We start from the raw sequence: 22,073 nt of genomic DNA, 5'->3' as shown, positions 1-22,073 counted from the left end.
TATTAGTTAAATCTGACTTTAAACAGGCTTTATTTTTATAGCACATTTTGGTATTTGGCAGCTTAAAGAATATTGCAGAAATACTTTACATTAATGGTACAACTAAAATGTGAATAATGATTCAATGGCACAATACAAATAAAACCACCTTCTTGATGGGTAAATTGGAAATAAATGTGAACTTGGTATGGTTGGTGAGGCAAAGAGTACACATTTTCTACTGTACGCATTTTGAAGGGACTATTTTTAAGGCCCAATCCCACCCAATTCTTAAGAGTGCATGTGCATGCAGAGGATTTCACTCAAAAGGAAAGTTGCTACCACCTGAAAATGTCCATACAGCACCACCTACTGTAGTGGAGTTTATGGCTGGTCACATTAGTCTCCATGATCTTGTACAGTTAAGGAACCTTAAGAGATATCCCTTCAAGTTCCAACCAGTCTCGAAGCCTTACCATCCCTGCACCATGTAAGGCTTGCATATTCTCGACCATGCCTCAATGAAAGAGTACACGAGAATCGGGTGGTGTTTTCTACAATTTATGTTTAGCTCACGTCTGTTGTAGAGATTGAGTTAGAGGATGCTCTTTTTATTTGAATTTGTGCAAACTGAGGTTGGCTCAGATGGCCGGGGTTCATAAAAATTAGGTACCATTACATTTCTTGGCTAAATTCAGATTATCTGGATCTATATACTTGGCAAAGTATCGAATCAGATTCATTCATGTCATATATATTCAGAACAGTATTCATTTCTGCATGGGTGGATTTATTACATTCTTTGTTATCTGGTATTATAATGGTCTAAATTCCCAAACACTAAATTAAGCCAAATGATTGGTTGAAGCCCTGATATCATTCCCTTTAATCATAATGGCTTTTTTCCCCACACAATAGAAGGCAATTTCCTCCACAACTAAATATGTATTTAGTAACCTTGGTGTTCATGGATATCAACTAAAGAGTTAATGGCGGCAATTGTACTCTAGTGCTGTCATATTGGTTCTGGTTCGCGAAATGTGCAGAATTTTTTGTTCAGGTTGATTTATATTTATTAAATCTATATGTGCAATGCTACTCCGGTACGAAAGGTGGCAGCAAAAGCAGTCTATATGGCACATGCCACACTTCAAGCAAGCGAAGCAAAGAGCACGAACGGTCCTGATCTTCGCTGTTTACACGTGTTCCGAGAACGGTATGACCCTTTATGTCTAAATTACACCTGGTAGAAAACATGTAGGCGATGTTTCGTTTGTATTTATAGATATGATCAAATATGTTAGATGATCCTTATTGTATGCGTCTTCACAAGCTTTGTACCCGTAGCTTTTCTGTTTGATGTGTCAAGAGCTAGCATACCATGGGGCAATCGCCAGGGATACAATACCAAAACCTTATTTTTCTTACATTCATTGTCTAAACTGTGGCAGCAGAGTGTCTTCACTTCTCTGGTTGAACAACAGTACGGGTAAAGGTTTGGGGCGCTATCTCCTCGGCCTCCTAGCTTGAAGCTCGTCAAGGCCTCGTGAGCAGCCCAAGCCCCCCGCTTAGTGGGTCCATGGGTCCGACTCCGGACTCTACCTCGCTGTCAGCCACTCTCAGCTGTCACTGACGGTTACATGCTTTGTCACAGTCAGCGTTGACTCTATTTTCGGCCTCTACACTAAACCTCACGCCGTAGCTCAATTTAGGTGCATGCACATGTAATGTAAAGAAACAGCGTCACAGTGCTACAGAACTCCGTTACTTGAGTTTGTACGTTACAACTCCAATGTTGTCAGTTCTCTGTTGATTCAGATCGAGATACATTTTGTGTTACCAAACATTATAATCAATTTAAGACTTCCATACTTCATTACGTTTGAAATGGACCGTACAATATCCCATACCTCATAATTATGCACTTCATGGCTTTCCCTGAAATCTTTCATGGAAATCCAATTATGAAATTTAAGTTTAGTTATACATTTTTCACAATGGTAAATATTAGATCATATATTCTACCTTTCTTAGCAATACTATTGTAGCCTTATCACAGGGAGGTTCGGCCAATGCAATAGTACTTATAAGGGCCATGAAATGCTTTTAAAAGTAGGTCATTTTAAATGTTTTGACTGGAAGTGTAAATGTATTCAATGCACCCAAGAGCATATACAGTAGCTATACTAGAGCTGCTCTCCAACTGTGAGTAGGTAAAGCTCATGCATGTCCCAGACATTTAAGTAAAATAAGGTGCATGAAGTGAATGGTTAGTAACTGTTAGTCTCACTGTTTATACAGTTAAACTAACACTTTAGACTTAAGTGTACAAGCTAAACTTGTTTTGTGCCAACTCTTAATAAAACATTTTTTAGCTGCTGTGTACCGGTTAAAAAGGCAAGAGAATACTGTTATTGTGACTAAAGCAAAGTTTGTTTATCATTGAACCTTTTTTAATAAAATTGTCTCTTATTGTCTGCAGATATGACTCCATTACCAGTTGCACCGACTGATCAATGGATGCATCGTCAAATCGGAGTGGAACCCTTCACACATCTTCTCCCAATAACTATAGAGATTTATGCAGGAAAACCATGATGCTTGGAGTGGCCGAGACCGCCAAACCAAACCGCAAACGCCAGTGGAAAAGTAAATCCGCCAGCTTGAAGAGGAAGAGAACCGAATTTCACCCAGAAAGCCTTGAAATTAACACCATGGTCAAAAAGAGCCCAGCCTGTTTCCCGAGCACCCTCAGCTTGGGCGCTACAAGGGCTGACGAGGCCGAGAGCGGGCAGGAGTTCCGCGGGTCCCAGGCCTCGACCTCATCCCTTCACCACAAAGTAGCCCAGCGCCCGGGGGCGGGCCCGGCTCTCGGCGAGCGCTGGGAGTCGGACAGCGGCTTCTCGTCCGAGGCCAGTCCCCCGGTGAGCGGGCGCAGCTCCCCGTCGCTCTGCCCGTCCCCGGCGCTGCTGGTGTCCCTGGACTGCGAGATGGTCGGCACGGGGCCCCGGGGACGCTGCAGCGAGTTGGCCCGCTGCAGCATCCTGGACTACAGCGGTAGCGTGCTCTACGACAAATACATCAGCCCCTGTCAGCCCGTCACCGACTACCGGACGCGCTGGAGCGGCATCCAGAGGCACCACCTCCTGAACGCCGTACCCTTTGCCGAGGCCCGGGAAGAGGTGAGGGCGGCCGTATGTCTGACCGCCTCCGTCTGGGTCTCCCTCTGTCTCTCTGATGTTCCTATGCCATCATGCATTGATTGCCATCTTTAATATTTGAAAATTATAATAATTATGTCCGATACGTCCAAGAAAGGTCTTCATCTTGACTTTGGGCCTCATGCAAGAGGCTGCCACATTCACTGCAGTATTCTGCAGGCATTTTTGATGCTCTTAAGTTAATAGATAATGATGCACAATATTGTACTTTTTTTTGGTTATTTTTACTTCTACCACTTCCTCTAAAGTCATTTGCTAACCTGACATGAATTTACAGAAGTATACATTTTTTGTTTGCCTCTTTTCTCTAGATTCTCTGCATGCTGGAGGGCAAGGTGATCGTGGGACACTCCATCTACAACGACTTCAAGGCCTTGGACATGTGCCATCCGTGTCACATGGTCCGTGATGTGGGCAGCAGTCGCCACGTCAGGAAGCTGGCGGGCTTCCCCCACAACCGCTGCCTCTCACTGAAGATCCTGGCCAACAAGCTCCTGGACCGGAGCATCCAGGTCAGTTGGCTAACAGACAAACACTAATCATGTGCTCAAGGAATTTTGGCCTTACTTTGGTGGGATGCTGGGCGTGTCAGATAAGTCATGGTCTGGTTCGTTACGTGGTTTACGGGCATCATTTTTGGTCAAGTTTTTGTATTAAGGTTACCATTTTATAAAACCAGGGTAGTCTCACTAGGCAAAGCTGCCCCCCTTATTAAAAGCAAAAAAATAAAAATAAAAATATAAAAAACAACTACAAAATAACCTGTAAGGCAGATTTCCACAGGCGTGCCTGAACTTTACAGATTCTGCATTGAAAAATGTGACAGCTTTGCTGGGGGCACATTTCTCATGCTAGTCGAACTGGTCAAACATGTTGAGCCCTAAACAGCAACAACATCAGACTCCGACACTGGACAGCACTAGGTTAGTGAAGCCTGAGGGGAAAACAAAGACAAGCACGGCCTCTCTTTTTGTTAAGAGTCATCATTGTGATTCGCTTTGTATTTAATGAGTATCCCAGTTTAGAAAAAGTGTGGCTGTGATGACTCAAAACTGCCACACGGGAAGTTCCTTTTTTCCTCCTCTGCCGTACCTCGTTTCCATCCACCCTGAACCGTTTGCGTGTGCGTTCATGGCATGTTTTTTTTGGCCAGTTTCGTTATGCCCCTATGAGACCCCAGAGAATAAGCGAGTTTCCGGGTTTATTGACCTGCTCGGAAGAGCCGCCTCTGCTATGATGACCCACAGTTTATTCAGGCCACTGTTTATCGGAAGGTTGTGTTCACTCGCAACAACTTCCCAGCCGGATCTTGGCTTGACTTTAAAGGGCTATGGTGTGTCTTTGCTTCACCAGAGTGGGAGGAAAGGCCACTGCTCGGTAGAAGATGCCCTGGCAGCTCTGCACATCTACAAGCTGGTGGAGAATGAGATGGAGAGCGAGCTGTGGAGCAAAACCAGTAAGAGCGAGGAGTTGCCACAACCAGGACCAGTCTCCATTGACCACTACATGCAAGACCGGTACTGGCCAGAGCACCTTACTGACGACGGCCAATGAGGAACGCGCTAGTGACTAAGGTGTCGTGGGATCATGCTGTAAGTTATGGATTTGGCAGGTTCTCATCTAGCTGGGGAGTAGAGAAAGATTTAACAGTAAATCGAATATATTTGGAGACAACATTTCCCCGATATGTTGTTTAATCTAAGTGCTCTATCTAAGAGCAGATGCAGCACACGCATATTCTGACAAATATTTCAAAGGGACCCTATTATACCTTGAGTGTTTGTGATTAGCCATTACCAGCTGCTGAAAGTCTGCCCTTTTCTGTGCCTTAGTGACATTACAAGTGGGGGTGTCCACCTAGGTTGACACCCCCACTTGTGATGTCACTAAGGCACAAGAAATGGCCGAACTTGAAACGGCTTGTAATGGCTAATCACACTCTCACCTGGTGGTATAATAAGGCTCCTTTTTAAGTGTAGCTGTGGGTTAGCAACATGCACATACCTAAAGGGTATGATGGGTATTACAAATCCAATAACTGGTCTGTGAAACAAAATGTTCTTTCTCGTCATATGACATGAAATGAACGGAGAAATGTTATAAAAATATAATCTTAATGCAATGTGTAGTTTTTAACTTGGTTGTAAGATCTGTGAAACGTGTGTTCAATAACAACACATTTTTTGCTGTTTTCTGGTGAATATTTTCAAATGACTCAAAATGTTTTTGTGTTTTTGTGTGAGAAATGTTCTTAAAGTTTACTCTTAAAGTTGGATTTTTGCAAAATGCAAACCCTCCCAATACCTCCTCTTGCTCCTCCAATTGTACAGATGGAAAGGTTAATTTATATAACTTGTATATTCTGCTTGGAGGTCGAAACATGGTTTTCAGGTGTTTATAACTTTGTTGGAGACGGTATTCTGTTGTGTTCAACACATGGCACATGTTTTATCATGCTCCCATCCGACATGAACACAATAAAATTAAGTCGTAAAGCACCTCAGTACATTGTCTGTCATTTTACTATATATGTTGTTGTACGTTTTGACAAGATCCTACACCCAAAACAAACTTTATTTTGGTTCAAGCATTTAACAGCACAATTTCAAATGTACAAAATTCAATGAAACCAAGTTAACATTTCTTGAATAAGCTTACACCATTATACTCCAGCCTTTTTGTTTGTAGTACTGCCTATTAAGTTGTGGGTTTTACAACTGCGCCCAGTTTCTCAAAAGAGGTTGTCTGTAATGCATTACTTTATAATCTTCTCCGGTCATGGTCTTTGGCTTCACTCTGCACTTCGTGGCCTGAAAACCGTCAATTAAGTTGATTCGATGTGTCTAAAGCGTGAAACCAGCGTGACATCACTGAAAATACAAAATCCTTCATTGCTCTTGGCCCTGCAATATGCTCATGAATAGTGTCAGAATCAGGGTAAGGTTCAGTCGATCATCCAGTAAGAAACCCTGTGGTTTGAGGCTCATGGCCTGACATGTGAAACACCTGATGGCAGGTCATTATATCTGTTTAAGTGCGGGTTAATTGGAATATAATCATGTTGTCTATATTTTAGTCCCTATGCTAGTAGTGTCGTAGCTAGTCGATTTTGGCATCAATGTCATGAATTGGGGAATACTTTTGATTGATGGAATACCATCAAGAATACTTGATGGAATACTTTTAAATTGATTGTAATCCATCAGCAGCCCTTGTATCTAGGGAACCTCTGAGTAAATGCTACAGGGACAACTCATCGATGTAGGGCATATCTTGGATTGTAGTTGGATTTCAGTATTTGGTTATTCGTTCCTGGCCCATAATGTTTTACATTTAAATAGGTTGGCTTAGCTTCTATACCATAAGCACACAGCAACGTACGTAATAAACGAGGCTCAGGACATGGTGAACACAGAGCCTGGTATTGTCCATCTAAATTAGCTCCCTGGACCTTCCTGCTTAGCGGCTCAGTAAGGGTTTATAAGATTGGGAGTGCTTTTTCTTTATTCCACAAGCTCTCTTTTTGCATTGCATCAGGAGGTAAAACTTGCCTTGGTGGCAATCGAGGCTCGGGGGAACATGAAGGGAAAGTAAATGGCAATGCATGTTTTAATTCAGTGCTGCCCCCTGTTCAGCGGTGTATGTGGATGGGTTGCAATGAGTTCACCACATGAATAGAACAATCAGTATTCTACACCAAAAAAGGTTTCAGCAACAATTCAATGTAGTTCGTATTGTACAGAGCAAAAATTTTTATGATGCAGAAAGATATTTTTTTCTCAATGCTTACATTAATCTTTATATTACCGTACTCATGGTCTTGAGAATAATTGAGCACTCATCAACATAATTTATGTGATCACGACTATTCTATCTTCAACCGATTAGGTTTGAATGTTTTTCTGATCACAAGTGTTTTTTTGGGCTAGGAGAGATAGATCTGGTTTCTCAATTAGGTCTACTTTGTATAACCGTTCTTATAGATCCTTTGATCTTCCTTTCAACAGGTTCTGCTCTTTATGATTATTATTACTAATATAAATTCTAAATGTTTAACAGGGATAATACATCGCAGAATGTGAGAGCGTGAGTCTGTGATCAGCTGTTTCTCCACAAGGCCTCCTAAAATGTGAGCATGTGAATTAAAACACATGCTCTGCCTGGTCTTAGGCTCAATCCCGTCAACAATGCTGGCGTAAGAGGGAGTGAACGGTTCCTCACAATGGCTTCTTTGACCTCAAACTGGTCTCTCGTACTTCCCCCATCCCCTGTGATGTTACTTCACCATAGAACCGCCCCCTTATCACAAGTGTCTGACATTACATCACTCAATCAGTGTCATTTATTACATCACAGCAGCCTTGCTATTGGCCGAGCTCTGGCATTTTCCCGCGCCCCCCCCCCTGCATTGTTTTATGATGATTAACTGAAAACCTAATAGTTGTTTGTAATCTGGTGTGACGCCACTAATCCCAACGGTACAAATGGTCAGAGGGCGCTCCGTCGGCCCACACTGAGCGCTGTGACTCCCCGGCAGAACCTCCACTCAGGTAAGGACCCCTCCACCCATCTGAACCCCTTCTACCGGCGACCCCTTTCTTTAACTTATTGAATGGATTGCCTTGTTAAGTGTCATAGAATATTAAGAAAAGCGCTGCGTAAAGTGTTATTATTGAATTGATTGGCCATGTGAATAGTCTTTGAATGTCTAGAGTGCTTTTTAAATACAATGTTTTATTACTATTATTAGACGAGGGATAACAAGGTGTAGTTAATTAGCAAATTAATTGGTCTTAGTTTTATTATGCACTCATTAGTAAGTGTGTTTTTGGAAAACATTTACTACGTCCATCTGGGAATTAGGTGTGCCCCTGAGTCGAGTATAATAGTCAATTATTCCCACTGGGGATATGGCACACAATCGTGAAAGTTGTGTCGCATAACCATCGGATAATTTCAATGATTTAGTCTCCAATCTGCTACTGTACTATGGTATTGTATTTTAATTTAACCTCTCCTGCCCTACACCTACAATCCAATATAAATTAAAGGAGAATATACTGGTTCTGTGTTATTAAAGAAGGATGAAACACCAGTTATGGTTAGTCTTTAGAATGTAAAACTATTTAGATGATAAATGGTCAAAGGTTGATTATGAAAATCACACTTTAAAATCACTCAACAAATCACCTGCTGAATGAGAAATGACTAAATATAGCCCAGGGATCAGAAGTGCGGCAGAGGATGAGGAGAGATTATTTTCGTACAATAGGGGAAGTGTTTCTCTCCATGCAAGCCTGATTTAATGTGGTTTGCTCCAGAGCGTAGAAAAGCTGATTTCAAGTTCCAGAAGACATGGCTGTCGTTGTAAGTACATTCCTTCATACCCTAACGACTCACTGTGATTCCATCACGTGTTGTTGCATCAATCCAATGATAGACTCGTCAAGGTTGAAATTAAGGTTAACAGTTTCCATGTGTTTTTCCTATCATGTACACACATGGTCTATAACCATGTGTGTACATGGTTATAGACCATGTCTATAATGTAAACACAGTCTATAAGTCTAATGAAAACCCATTACACCAATCTAGGCACATTTGGGTAGAGGTGGTATTTAAGAGAAAGTAGGGTTGATAGTTGAACTATTGGTTAAGACGAGCAAATGCCATTAGTGTTAGCACTGAGATGTTGAGTACTAGCTTTGAATGCTAATCTTGCCCTCAGCAGGTTTAGTTTTGGTCTTTCTGATGTCTTTACAGGCTTTACTCCATCATGTGAGAGCGATTAGGATGGTGAAACAGAGGCCTATTGATGAGAAGGCTGTGTGCTGCATCTTGCCTCACTCTGGATTTATTTTGGAATGTCAGAATCTAGTTTATATTTACTGTGCTCCAAGATTTAAGACGAGAACCCTGACATCTAAATCTTGAGCTTAGTATAATTAGTATCACCATTCATCACCTCAGAGCCTACTATCTATAGAACTTTGTCTAATGTTTGTAAAATATAGTCTATGCCAAGGAGTTCTCCCATGCATGAAATTATCTTCTTTATAGCATAACAAATGACATGGCTGAACCGGTGCTCCATGAGCGGTGGCATCTGGCTAAGACGGGTCATGTCTGGGTTTCAGAGCGGAACCTTCCGGATGGTGTCGGAGGAGGAGCAGGCTCTCAGGGCCAAGCTGGAGCACCTCTCTGTGAAGGACCACGGGCCGGTGTTCGGCACCTGTGCTAAGCTACCCGACCACACCGTTCAGAAGGTGAGGCGCTCCAACACACGCGTCACTCGATCAATCAATCAATCAATTAAAATACTTACAAAAGCTCAAGGCGCCATTCAAGGCAGGTGGTTTCCAAACAATAAGAACTGGAGAGGAGATACATCAGGTTAGAAAATCTGACCCGGCTAGACTGCCGTTATGGTATCAAAATTAGTTTTAAACCAAAGTGCAAGTACAGAACTATTCTATTTAGTATTTGGGACAAAACTGAAAAGACAACACATTCTTCAGCTCACCCCTCTAACTTCCCCAGCTGTATCTACACCTTGCTGTACGGTTACAACAATGTGTTGGTAATTGCCAATACAAGTCAGAACCCATGCATCATGATGTTGAAGTTTTCCTCATTATGGTCTGACCCCTCAAGGCCAAGGATGAGCTGAATGAGACAGAGGAGAAGCGGGTTGCCGCGGTGAAGGAGTTGCGGGGCATGATGAAGGAGAAGGCGGAGGGGGGGGACGACCTGGTCAAGGCCGTGCAGGAGGCGTTCGGGGAGAAGCCCGATGGAATGCTGGTGCGCTTCATCCGCGCCAGGAAGTACGACGTCAACCGGGCCTACGAGCTCATGAAGGGTGAGTCTCTCAGCTAGAAAGAAACCACATCTTATTTCTTTTGGACATTTTTGAATGTCAGAGCCAGAGCCCCGATCTTTCTTTCTTGGAAAGAAATGATTTCGCAACATTATCAGATTCCTAACATGGATGCCGTTGACTTGTTTTAAGTCGGTTTCACTTACAGCTACTAAAGTATCTACTTACAGTTGTAATTATTATATATTTCCTTGAGAGTAAAATGTATTTCCTTGAAAGTATCAACTTTCAAACTGACAAATACCTGGGAAACACTCCAGTCTTGGCTTCAAATGACTAATTATGTTTGTTTAGTGTTTTTTATTTGTCATGTATTGTCTCCAGATGTATTCAGTGTGTTTCTGTGTGTCTTGCTCCAGGGTATGTGCGTTTCAGGAGGGACTACCCGGAGCTGTTTGAGAACCTGACCCCAGAGGCTGTCCGCAGCACCATCGAGGCTGGATACCCGGGCATCCTGCCCAGCAGAGACAAGTATGGCCGCGTGGTGCTGCTGTTCAACATCGAGAACTGGGACTACGAGGAGATCACTTTTGATGAGGTAACGTGTGGAAGGATCCACGGTGGACCACAAACATCTCCAATGGGTCCCACTCTATACTCTAACTTGTCCTTAACCTCTGACGCCAAACCAGACCATCGCCCTCTTCCAGATGTAATAGGAGGGTTTCCATCATGTGTGGATGCGCTGAAGTTCCATAAAAGTTCAAACCTAACATCTTGGTACTTAACAAGCTACAAGTTATTATTATGATAATGGTGAAAAAGCACCAAGATTAGCGGCTTGGAATATGTGTGAAACCCTCCTCTGACAGATTGTGTCTGTGTGTGTGTGTGTGTGTGTGCGTGCGTGCGTGCGTGTATAGATCCTTCGTGCCTACTGCGTGATCCTGGAGAAGCTGTTGGAGAACGAGGAGACGCAGATCAACGGCCTCTGTATCATCGAGAACTTTAAGGGCTTCACCGTGCAGCAGGCCTCCGGGATCAAGCCCACAGAGCTGAAGAAGATGGTGGACATGCTGCAGGTGAGGTGCCTCCCACGTTGGGACTCGATGTACACAGGGCTCCGTCTTAAACAATGTTTCATGACGGAAAAAAAACACATTTACGTATAGCGACGAAGCAAACTGATGATTGAAGCCATAAAATATGTACATTTTAAGAAAAATGGCATGTTTAAACACACAAGACGAAACCGCACACAATAAGACACTGAACACAATAGACGCAGCTTATCAATATCTGGGTAATGCAGGCTGGTACGGAGGTTCTTCCTTAAAATACTTCCCAGGAGAACGATCCTGATAACTAAAGATCATCCTCACTTCGTTAACTGAATCATTATCTATTAACCCCTGTTTGGACGCCTACAGGACTCTTTCCCGGCCCGTTTCAAAGCGGTCCACTTCATCCACCAGCCCTGGTACTTCACCACCACCTACAACGTGGTCAAGCCCCTGATGAAGGGCAAGCTGCTGGAGAGAGTAAGTACTGGTAACCTTTCTGCAGTCGCTGGGGGACTGTTTACTGAGAATAATACTAAATTACAAAACATTGCATGATGCACAACAGTTAAGTCTGTTTCAAGCCAACCCAAAAAGTAAATGTTTAATAGTACGCTGTTGATTTAATGATAAGAGTTTAGTCATTTGAATGAATGGTAGATAACATCATTGTTATTTGATGTTATCCAAAAGTGTGCAATATGCAAACTAGCTTCTAACAAAACCGTTGTATAGACAGAAAGCACACACTCTTTCCAAGAAGTTGCTTTTGCTACTGACAGACAAATGATACTATTAGTAAGCCAGGCCAGACAATAGCAAAATGTTTTTATGTTTTTCAAATGAAGCCGCACCACTGAACAGTTGATCAATAAAAGCTCTGTAACAAGCCGTCCCTCCCACCCAGGTCTTTGTCCACGGAGATGAGCTGGACACCTACTATAAGGAGTTTGAGGAGGACATCCTCCCTTCTGATTTTGACGGGAAAGCTTCCAAATACAATGGAAAAGAAACAGCTGCCAAACTGTTTGACTAGGAATCCCTTCCTCCTTGTGTATACAAATCTGGGAGCTATTCTAGGCTCAAACCCTGTAACTCAACATCTATAGCTGTGTGGTTGCATAAAAACATTGGGAAAGATTTTGTATCCAACGTAGTATTACTAATGGGTTAAATATGATGCTTTGACGAAAAAAGCTGACATACTACTTTACTTAGCATCTTATTTGCTATGTGCAGTTCTTCGGACAATTAGTAACATATACAAATATCAATGAAATGGATCTGATATAATCTAGCCTTCCCCATCTGATACACCTCACCCACACAGCTTGTTCAGTAAACTGGCTGGCCCAAGCTTCCAAGAGAATAATAAAACAATGAATTAAAAAAAAGTTTACCGGATGCACCTGTGAACCCGGTGCACAGATTTGCACCATTTTGTGAAAGAATAATAAACTGTATATAAATGTTACATAAATGTCCTTGTTTATTTATATACTACTAAATTTGAATATGAGGTGTTATCTGCATATTTCGTATGCACGGATAGGTAAAGTGAGCATGAATTCAAAGAAATCAACAGATGTACATACAATTAGTTTTATTAAGCAAAAGGTCCTTCAAAGTGAACGGATTACCAGTCACACAAATAGACTGAGAATATACTGGCATGTAATAATCATCTCAATAACGTAGCAGTTAAGCCATTGGGGAGGTAGTACAGTGCAGATAAAGGCTTCTTATCAAAAGCCTACATTTTGAAACTATAGGCTGCCCGTCTCACACATTATACAATAGCTCCACATGAGTTTGTAGTAAGCTCATGATAACTATACTTTTTGCATTTTGCAAGCAGGCTAGAGCGAAGGAGGTAGATCAAAATAAAAGCAATAGAGGCGTTGTGTCTCCATTTGTGGGTGTGTAAGAATGCTTTGGAGAGGGGTAGTGTGTGCGTTTCTTTGTGTGCATGTATATACCGGTGGCGGTACGCATACAATGGAAGGCGTGTGTTTAGTTCTCCTGGCCCTCGTCACCGGGTGAAGGCGTGTCTGGGCCCCGTGCCGGTGTCACTGGGCGCTGCGTCGCCGGTGTCCATCCTGGGGGGTGTGGGGTGGCTGCCGTCCCCACTGGCACAGGGTGTCGGTGTAGCTGACGATCAGCTTGTCTATCCAGGTGAGGGGCTTGGGCAACAGCACGGCCCCCTCGAAGAAGCCGAGGTGACCCCCGTGCTGAGTCAGCACAAACAGCACGTTGGCTTTTTTGTCTGCAGGCGAGAACCCAAGATGGGGGGGGGGGGGGGAGGGTAAAATTGGCTTTGTGTTGTACTTCTCACCTACGTGCCACATATCTGTGGTCACATAGCTTGAACTTCAGCATTCATTGGACACAAAAGGCCAGGTTACTTAGAAAGGCATTTCGAACTGCATTCATATAACGTTGAAAAGGCTAAAGGGGTGTTTGGCTCAAGTTAATTAAATGTGTTTGTTCTCACCTATTTAATTTGATTATGTGTGCTGTAATGATTTGCAGACATGGATAAATGAGTTTGCTATATAATGGTCAAGGTGTGCACCTTAGGAAGACATGTCTTTGGATTCCTCAATGATTTGCGATCCCAGTATACTTTCCATTTCTGTCAGTCTACACTGTCACACACGGTGCTCTATCCATTTGTGTCGTTCACTGTAAACCTGCGTTCACACCAAAAGATGCAAAAAGTTGACGCGCGGCACGATCCCATTCAAAGTGAATGTAGAGACGCGTTGGTGCTTTGCTGCCGCAGCACTTGCTGCCGAGAAAACGGGCAGCAAAATTTGATTTGCGGCGCGTCAAAATCTGATTTGCAGCGCAGCATGCCCGTGCCCGCTGCCGGGCACGGGCGGCGGGCGCGTTCACGTATTTTGCGGCGCGTCAAATGCTGCTCGAGTTGAAATATTTCAACTTTTCGGCAGCAAACGCGTGATGACAGCCAATCAGCGTTCAACAGCGTTGCCACTGAGTGACATACCGTAACAGCCAATCAGTGTTACTCCCTTGGAGTGACTTTGAGTTCACTACCTGATCCAGATCAAAGCGCTAAAATGGAGGAGAAGATAATAATTGCAGTCTCCGCATACCCGGTGATCTTCAACACCACCGTGGCCAGTTATAAGTGTCCAATACATATATATATATAAGTATAAATGTCCAACCGAGAGATCCTAGCACCGATCCTAGCTAGCAGGTCATCAAACTGGGCCGGAGTATAGCTCAAATAGCGCTGGAAGCGTTCGTCATCCAGACGGAGCTCCTGCAGAAGACGGTGAAATTCACCGAGCTCTGTACGGCTCCGAATGGTCTCATGAACCCATAAACGACGGGCATTCCGACGTCTCTCCCTCTTCCACAACAGGTAAAGACATGCAATGCTCGTAATGTCGGCCATGGTTGTGAATGAATTCAGAAGCACCGCGGGCAAAACTTGCCGCGCAACAGAACTGCGGCGCAGCAAAAGTTTTGCGGCGCCGCAAAACCTTTGCCGCGCTGCAAAACTTTTGTTTTGCGGCGCGTTCGGGCAGCAAATGCATCTTTTGGTGTGAACGCAGGTGGTGAGAGTAATATTGTGATATTGTATGAAAATATCAGCATAATATAAAATGCATCAATGTGATGCAAATCAATTATCGCTAAGTGAACGCTGCAGTGAAATTACTACAAACAAGCAGGAAATGGAAACCACATCTTAGTTGACAGCACATTGTTCCACTGCATTCAGCTAAGTGGGGTCAGTGTGTGTGTAAAGTAGGTCAGCTGAAAGAGATCGCTTTGTGGCATTTAAATCTCACACGGCAGTAATGTTCTCAACATATGGTTGTGATGAAACATTTTTAATTCCCTCTTCCACCATGTATCCAAATCGCGTCCTGAAATCGGTCGTTTAGAGCTCACTGATTTACTCGCAGTGGGGTCAGCGCTGTTAAACTACACTCCCAACACACTGCACTTATAAATAATGACACAGCACAGGGATCATGTGGCAATGAAAAATTCAACAAGACTGTCTAGGGAGAGGCACCCTTGAAGAGAGCTCAGAGAAGACTCTGTACTGTAAGCTTGTGTTGAAGCGACAGCCTGGTAACTTCATTCATCCATTTGTGTTAAACACTTCCCCTCCTCGTACCTGGATCATTAACAAACAGGTTCAGTTTGCACTAACACTGCTTGGGTCAACAAGCTACCTGCAATTCGACTGAGGGAGTTTACCCTTAAGGCTGAACTTGTCGGAATGTAGAATGTGGGACAGTGTTCCATTGTGCCAGACTGTTCATGGCATGGAACAGGGAGGCTACATTATTAGCTAGGTGCACTACTATACACTGCATTGACCCTAACCCTAACCCTATATATGACATATTTTTGGTTGACAATTATTCAATGTCCAAAATAGACATTTCCTTTTTGACCCTAGTGTGAAAAATACAGCCATGCTGCATTCATGCTCTGTGTGCTACAGTGCGTTAAAAACAATATGATTTGAGCACTTATTTGTGTCGTGCTACAAATATGTGGCGCAATTCCCATTTGGGATTAATAAGGCAGGGTGGATGAGTGTGATGGACCTGCGAGTGTGCGTGGGATGGCCAGCAGTGACGGGTGAACTAAGGGGTCATCTACTGCGTTGACCAGGAGGAGAGGGACTGAGATCTGGGGTGACAAAGAGAAGACACATTACGGGCAAATGGAAAGTTAGATGGGTGGCAGGCAGAATGCTGGATTTGTAGCCATGTTTTCGAAGAAGATCATTAATAGGAGCGGCATGGGAGGTGGAAGTAAAGGCTGCAGTGTCATCAGCAATTTTGTGTTTTAATTTAGTCAAAGGGTTGAGAAAGATTAGACTCAATTAACGCACTATTGAATCAAAACATAAAGGGGCGAACAGAAAAGTGCAGTTTGCAGCTCTAAATACACTCCCACAATTACAGGCAATTACATTTCCTCATAAAAAGTTAAAGCCATGCTCCTTCAATTTAATTCTATGTTTTTATGTGATGGTTATGTTTACCCCTGACTTACATTGTGCATGTACTGAACACAGCTTTCCGTCTCATAGTACTCTTTCAACGAGTGGTAATCATGGAATTTCCTGCAGGGAAACAAAATGTATGCACAATTTCAAGTTCATTCCCAACGGACGTTGTGGCTAAATCGTATCTGTGAATGGCCCATTCATGGGTGTTTACCTCATAATGGTGTCATCGATTTGCATTAATGAGGTGGCTGCCCGCAGTCTGTTCAGATCTGCATCATCCAGTCTGCTGGACTTGGTGCCAAACAAAGTGTCCCTGTGACACAACATAGCATGTATTATTATAGATGTTGTTTAATACGACACGGCATGTCTTTCAGTTATTACACTTTTTAAAAGGAACAGCAAAAAAGTTAACGAGATGATAATGATGAATTGATCTGAATCCATGATTTACATTAGTAACAATATTATTATGCGTCTTATTTCTACATTTTAATGCTGAATGGACTTGTGTCACCTGTGAGCGAGGATGATCTTCTTCATCTTGCTCGCTAACAGGAAGTTATAGAGTCTCCTGCCCTGGTCCCACTGGAGGAAGGTCTCCTGGGCCCTGACACACACAAACAAACACACGTGGCACACACAAACACTCCCAGGTTGAAATCAAAGTCTAGTCTCTAGTAAGTGTATAACTGAAGCCTCATAATTATAGCCTTCTAGGGCCCAATCCCATTTCTATCCCTTACCCCTCCCCCTTGTTTTGAAGGGGGAAGGGGAAGGGGTTACGCCTTCCCCTTCCCCCTTACCCCTTCAAAACAAGGGGGAGCGGGAAGGGGAAGGGGTAAGGGGTAGAAATGGGATTGGGCCTAAAACTTGGGTTGTTTAGTGTTGTAGTTAGTTAGTCATATTCTCTGTAAACTGACCTTAGAACACTATATCCCTGGCACACACTCACACAGCAGAGCACTCTCTCCTGGTTGGAGTGTCTCTCCCCCAGGAACTTGCACACAATGTTCCCCCCAAGGCTGAAGCCTACCACGGCCATGAGTGTCTGGGGGAACTCCCGCTTGATGTGGCTCACCATGGCTGCAAACTCCCAGGTACAACCTGTAGGGAGATAGTGACCCACTGCACTTAGAACACAGATTCACATATATTGGTTTTAGGTATACACGTGCATGCTGACATGTAGAGGATATCAAAAGTGGAGCTTGTTTGAACCTCTTTGTTCCTGGGGGCCATTTGTAGTAGTCGGTTAGCTTTAACCTAAAACCGGCTTACAAAACGGATGCTATCAATTGTTAGGCAAAGAGTTCACCAGATCTCGGATAGAACGCTCATCTGAAGATGAGCGTTCATGACAGGCCTCAAAGATCATCCTCTAACGCACCCTGGAAATGTGGTCGATAAGGGAATTCTCAAGCAAACATTGCTATTTCAGTGTCTATTGGGTTGAATCTTAGTCTCAGCCACTTCTTTTAATTCGTACTACATACCTATGGAAAGAGTGGCTTTGAGGTCAAACATGGTCATAGCTTAGGTCATAGCTTACAAGTAAGATTGTGTTTATGTAGATTTATATATATAGCTCATTTTAACTAACATCTAATCTTATGTTATGGGATTATACACTGATTGAAACCTACTTATGAATATTATATCGTAATTTCTGACCATTCTGCTAGATGCTCAGATGTCCATTATTCACACTGCCCCTTTAAGATACTATGCTCAGAAGGAAGAAAAACTGGTTATGCTCACAGCATATGTCGCCATGGTAACTGAACACAGAGTAGTCTTATCTTGGTTCCTCAAAATTACATGTCTGGATTGCCCTGAATTCATATCCGCTTAACCTGGAAATTCCGCTTATTGAAACAGGGCCCGGTGTTTGTTTGTGTGTGTTTGTATTTGTTTGTATATATGTATATGTGTATAAGTAGGTGTGTTTGTGTGTCTGCATTCCTCATGTTGCAGCATGTTGCCGAAGATTGAAAAGAGTTTAGTGGACAAAAGGATATGCAAGTTGTGAGTGAGATAAGAGGATTACATGCGTCTGACTCTGTTGATTCTTTTTTCCAGAATTACCTGGAAATTGATAACGATAACTTAATCCTCAGCAGGCGTAAAAGTCTAATATGTCTCCAGATCTTATAATCAAACTTAAATTAACTTTCATTTATTAATAATAACGATGATTATGCCTCACAATTGTTCTCCAGAGTGTAATTCTTTCACACAAAAAGTCAATAACAAAAAGTCAAACCATTGCATTTCACACCTCGACATGTCCAGGAGAAGTGAACCCACGGCGGAGCGTTTTACTTCAGGGGAACGTGCGCGGGGAGGTGTGTGTGGTGACGGTGGGGTGCTTTACCATAGGTGAACATGCGCGGGGAGGTGAGCTCTATGTCGGGCAGGGCTCCCAGATGGTTGAGGACAGCACACCTGTAGCCTTTCCTCTGGGAGTGGTCCACAAAGGTTCGAATGTATTGCTTCTCGCTATGGTTACCGATCCCAGGGCAGATAACCATGGTGATGTCATCTGTATGGGTAGCACATGCAACACGGTATATCTCCCACCCACACACACACACACACACACCAAAACACACGGATGCATGCCAGCATGTGCAAGGCTTCAGGGGGTCATTGTATATCAGTACAGGCTTCTGGATATCTCTTAGTTAATTGGCTTCTGTGGTGCGCTGCGCATGCCTTCCCAGATACACACAGACAGACAGACATACACACACACACACACACACACACACACACACACACACACACACACACACACAAACATGCACGTCTCCCAGACAAGCTCAAACACGCCTTCCAACACCCACCCACACACACACACCTTCCAAGACAAACACACACACACCTTCCAAGATAAACAATCATACACGCGCCTTACATGACAGACACACACACATACACACACCTCCCAAGATAAAAACACACACACACACACACACCTTTCAAGACAAACACACACATTCGGGCACCTTACAAGACAGTCACGCACACATACGCACACACTCCTTCCAAGGCACACACATACACGCCCTCCAAGACACCGACAACCACAAAGCACAAGACACACAAGACAAAGACAACCACACACATATATACATAAACACACACACTCGCTCCTGCCAAGACACAAAAACACACACACCTTCCAAGATGCAGATGAATGGTTTTCCTGTCCCATGCAACTAGACGGTCAATCCAATAGTAGTAAATAACAGTTTGTGGTTGGAGGACTATAAACACGATACATAAAATTATGATCAGGCTGGCTTCACACACTGTAAAAACCAAGATGATCAGATCTAAAGGCAACTATGCAAATAAATGGTAAAGTTGACTGGTATTAATTGTACAGCTCTAGTTCAAATGTGTTTTTTTATCTAGACCCCCAGCCAAGCAAATAGGGAAACAGACAAAGGTCTGTTGTACACAAAACTTCCTCACATGGCTCGTTTCATGTAAGGTAATCTTACCTTGCGTACTGTGGTCTCCAAGCGCTTCAAAAATGTCAAAGGTCATGGTGGCCCCGTCCTCCATAGGCAGGAAGGTGCGGACCCCGCACGGCTTGGGGGTGGCGACGCGGCCCATCTTACCGTACAGGACTGTCTGGATGTGGCCGCTTTTACCCCAAAGCAATGGAGGGATGTATCTGGACAAAACACACCCAAACACCAGCATCAGCAGTACTCCTGTGTTAGAAGAAACTCTCAGATAGACAGATAGACAGGCAGGACATTCCAGTACCCCAAAGGCCTATTCAATCCACTGAAGTGGCCCAGGGTTCTTCTCTAAATGTTTACTTGTCTCTCAAACACTGATGAGGCAATTTTATACTTGTGTATGACAGGATGAGGTTACACCACACATGCACAAATGTAATTCGTTTTTTCAAAAACAGTGGCTTCCATCTCTCTATAGCAAAAACAAGCAAACTAGGCATCCTTTACTTTCTTAAACAACACTTTCAAATGAAGCCATCTCATGACTGATTCGGCATTAACCTCATGACAACATCACTATAGTCACTGATATGATGGACTCACTCCTGGGTCAGTATTTGGCAGGACTTGAACAGGAATCTATTCAGAGGCGTGTCCTGATAGGTGACATGGGGGGGAGCGGGGGAGCTCTTCAGGTGAAGACTCCGTACGATGACATAGAGGACGGTGGCCAGGGCTGCTAGCTTCACGCCGTCAAACACCGGCAACAGGGGCAGCTCCTCAAGGGAAGCCATGACCTCCACTCAGAAACCGCACCTGAACGTGTTGACAAACGGGAGAAAACAATTTGGTTTTAAAAATGAGTTGTCTGGGAGGGTCAAGGCGAACTAAGCAGAGAGACCCCGCCCCACTAACTTGTTTTTCTTTCTACCTTTGAGCTTAAATGTTCTTCAAAAAAGTTGACATATCGTACTTTTGCTCACCTTACAACTTACAACGGCTTTGTCAACAAGCTAAAACATCCCCTCTACCAGGTTTGGTTACTATTGAGGCTGGAAAAGAAAGGAGGAAGAGAGAACAATCCAGATTGTACTTCTATTTGTTATCAGGTCTTCATTCGTAGTTATATTTACCCACACACAACAGTGTTATACATAATAGAACAGAATACACTCGGATCTACCTGAATAGTACCGATTGTAAGGAAACCTACCTTCAGAAATGTAAACTGTCGAGATCTGGCCATTCCGCTGTTTTTCCGTAGTCACGGATTTCCGTAAAGGGCGTATCAAACTAGAACTCCGGCATACCAAAATACTTACTTCTCATCTTATCCAAACAAGTCTCCCCGCGAGACCGGGGACTATTCGGCTACTCGGCGCGCGCTACCCCTGGTTGACATCTGCAACAAGTGACAAGTCACGCGGAGCAGCAAACTAGTGTGACTTCCTGCTAGTCAAGTATGTGATGTAGTGAAGTGTAGAAGTGTGTAGGGTGGTGTAGTGAAGTGCAGAACAACTGGTATGAAAGCCACTGCTCGAAGCGAACATAACTGAACATCAACGCTCTTTGTTGCCCGCCGGGTATTGTCGAGGATAATGTTGTTGGCTTTATAAGTCCGTTTTTTTTACCGGAACAAATAGCCTACAAATGAAGCACTTACATGTAGGTCTAATACAAACTATTTTCTTATTTTATCTCCTAATATTTAAATTGTTTTGATACTTTAAAGGTCTACCATATTCGTCCAAACCTAACTGTATGATAGCCCTGCAGTGGCATAGCCGGGGATCTTTTGAGGACTCTTTTGACCACTGAGGGGCAATGTTCACCAACTATTTTTCTTTACTTTATTTTCTTTTACAATATGACCACAGAGGTAAAAAATAACTAAATACCGGCAGCAGGCCTATATTATTTCAAAGGCAACCAATAGCAGTACATGATATAGTATAGGACTAAATGAAGAATAATATATGTTATAAGGGAAGAAACTAGTTAAAACTTCCTAATCTACCAAAATGCTCAAGTTTATATTATCTGAGGATGGTCAAAGCAATACAATTGCCACTACTTCGAGCTGTGTAAATGTAATGATGTAAGTCTTACATCGTTACATTTACACAGTCCTCTTACATTGTCAGAGGACTGAAGGTCACTGATGAACCCCCTCTATTTCACGCAGTGGGATTATAATGCATACAGCAGGGATTAACATCAAACCCACTCCATCTCATTAGAGCACAATCTATCATTACTATCTGGTCATTAACCACGTCCTGTCACAGTGGTTGGTCATGAGTAAGGGCTTTATTTCAGAGGTCTTGGTGGGAAATCAGTCACCTGATTGTCTTTTTCCAGACCCAAGGTAACCACGTGACCTTCCTCTGATCTACTCCCTCTGGGAACATTTGTACATCTCAAACATTTAAAAAAAAAACACAGCATGCATCAAAGCACACAATCCGACTCTTGATTTAGATGGGTTGCATACAATATCATAAA

General features: G+C 43.3%; 3 protein-coding genes across 7 annotated transcripts in view; 2 read left to right on the top strand and 1 right to left on the bottom strand.

Moving 5' to 3' along the window:
• The first annotated feature begins 1,052 nt into the window (after positions 1-1,052).
• isg20 (interferon stimulated exonuclease gene) lies at positions 1,053-5,703 on the top strand. Its single transcript, XM_060061815.1, has 4 exons — positions 1,053-1,195; positions 2,462-3,161; positions 3,512-3,712; positions 4,554-5,703. The coding sequence occupies exons 2-4, from the start codon at positions 2,496-2,498 to the stop codon at positions 4,752-4,754; spliced, it is 1,068 nt and encodes a 355-aa protein (XP_059917798.1). The 5' UTR covers positions 1,053-1,195; positions 2,462-2,495; the 3' UTR covers positions 4,755-5,703.
• Positions 5,704-7,632: 1,929 nt separating this feature from the next.
• On the top strand, positions 7,633-12,558 carry rlbp1b (retinaldehyde binding protein 1b). 2 transcript variants are annotated; one of them, XM_060061819.1, is made up of 8 exons: positions 7,633-7,750; positions 8,522-8,567; positions 9,338-9,466; positions 9,855-10,059; positions 10,437-10,615; positions 10,941-11,099; positions 11,448-11,558; positions 11,986-12,558. In XM_060061819.1, the coding sequence occupies exons 2-8, from the start codon at positions 8,556-8,558 to the stop codon at positions 12,112-12,114; spliced, it is 924 nt and encodes a 307-aa protein (XP_059917802.1). In that variant the 5' UTR covers positions 7,633-7,750; positions 8,522-8,555; the 3' UTR covers positions 12,115-12,558. The 2 variants fall into 2 exon arrangements, with proteins under 2 accessions (XP_059917802.1, XP_059917801.1); XM_060061818.1 differs by lacking the exon at positions 7,633-7,750 and having other exon boundaries at positions 9,261-9,466.
• Positions 12,559-12,666: 108 nt separating this feature from the next.
• abhd2b (abhydrolase domain containing 2, acylglycerol lipase b) overlaps positions 12,667-22,073 on the bottom strand; it is an 11,950-nt gene continuing 2,543 nt past the window's right edge. The window contains exons 2-12 of one of the 4 annotated variants that reach the window (XM_060061806.1): positions 20,782-20,970; positions 20,552-20,620; positions 20,172-20,384; positions 19,602-19,777; positions 18,467-18,634; positions 17,013-17,196; positions 16,607-16,699; positions 16,301-16,402; positions 16,134-16,203; positions 15,680-15,764; positions 12,667-13,344 (exon numbers count right to left, since the gene is read on the bottom strand). In XM_060061806.1, coding sequence (XP_059917789.1) covers positions 13,148-13,344; positions 15,680-15,764; positions 16,134-16,203; positions 16,301-16,402; positions 16,607-16,699; positions 17,013-17,196; positions 18,467-18,634; positions 19,602-19,777; positions 20,172-20,362 — 1,266 coding nt within the window. In that variant the 5' untranslated portion in view covers positions 20,363-20,384; positions 20,552-20,620; positions 20,782-20,970 and the 3' untranslated portion in view covers positions 12,667-13,147. Of the gene's footprint in view, positions 13,345-13,653; positions 13,764-15,679; positions 15,765-16,133; positions 16,204-16,300; positions 16,403-16,606; positions 16,700-17,012; positions 17,197-18,466; positions 18,635-19,601; positions 19,778-20,171; positions 20,385-20,551; positions 20,621-20,781; positions 21,291-22,073 lie in introns of those variants that run through there. The other 3 variants (XM_060061805.1, XM_060061808.1, XM_060061807.1) reach the window with 3 other exon arrangements.

The sequence above is a fragment of the Gadus macrocephalus genome, chromosome 9, assembly GCF_031168955.1.
Source record: "Gadus macrocephalus chromosome 9, ASM3116895v1".
NCBI classification, from domain to species: domain Eukaryota; kingdom Metazoa; phylum Chordata; class Actinopteri; order Gadiformes; family Gadidae; genus Gadus; species Gadus macrocephalus.
Note: the sequence above shows the minus strand (reverse complement) of the source record. Positions and strands in the feature narration are given on the sequence as shown.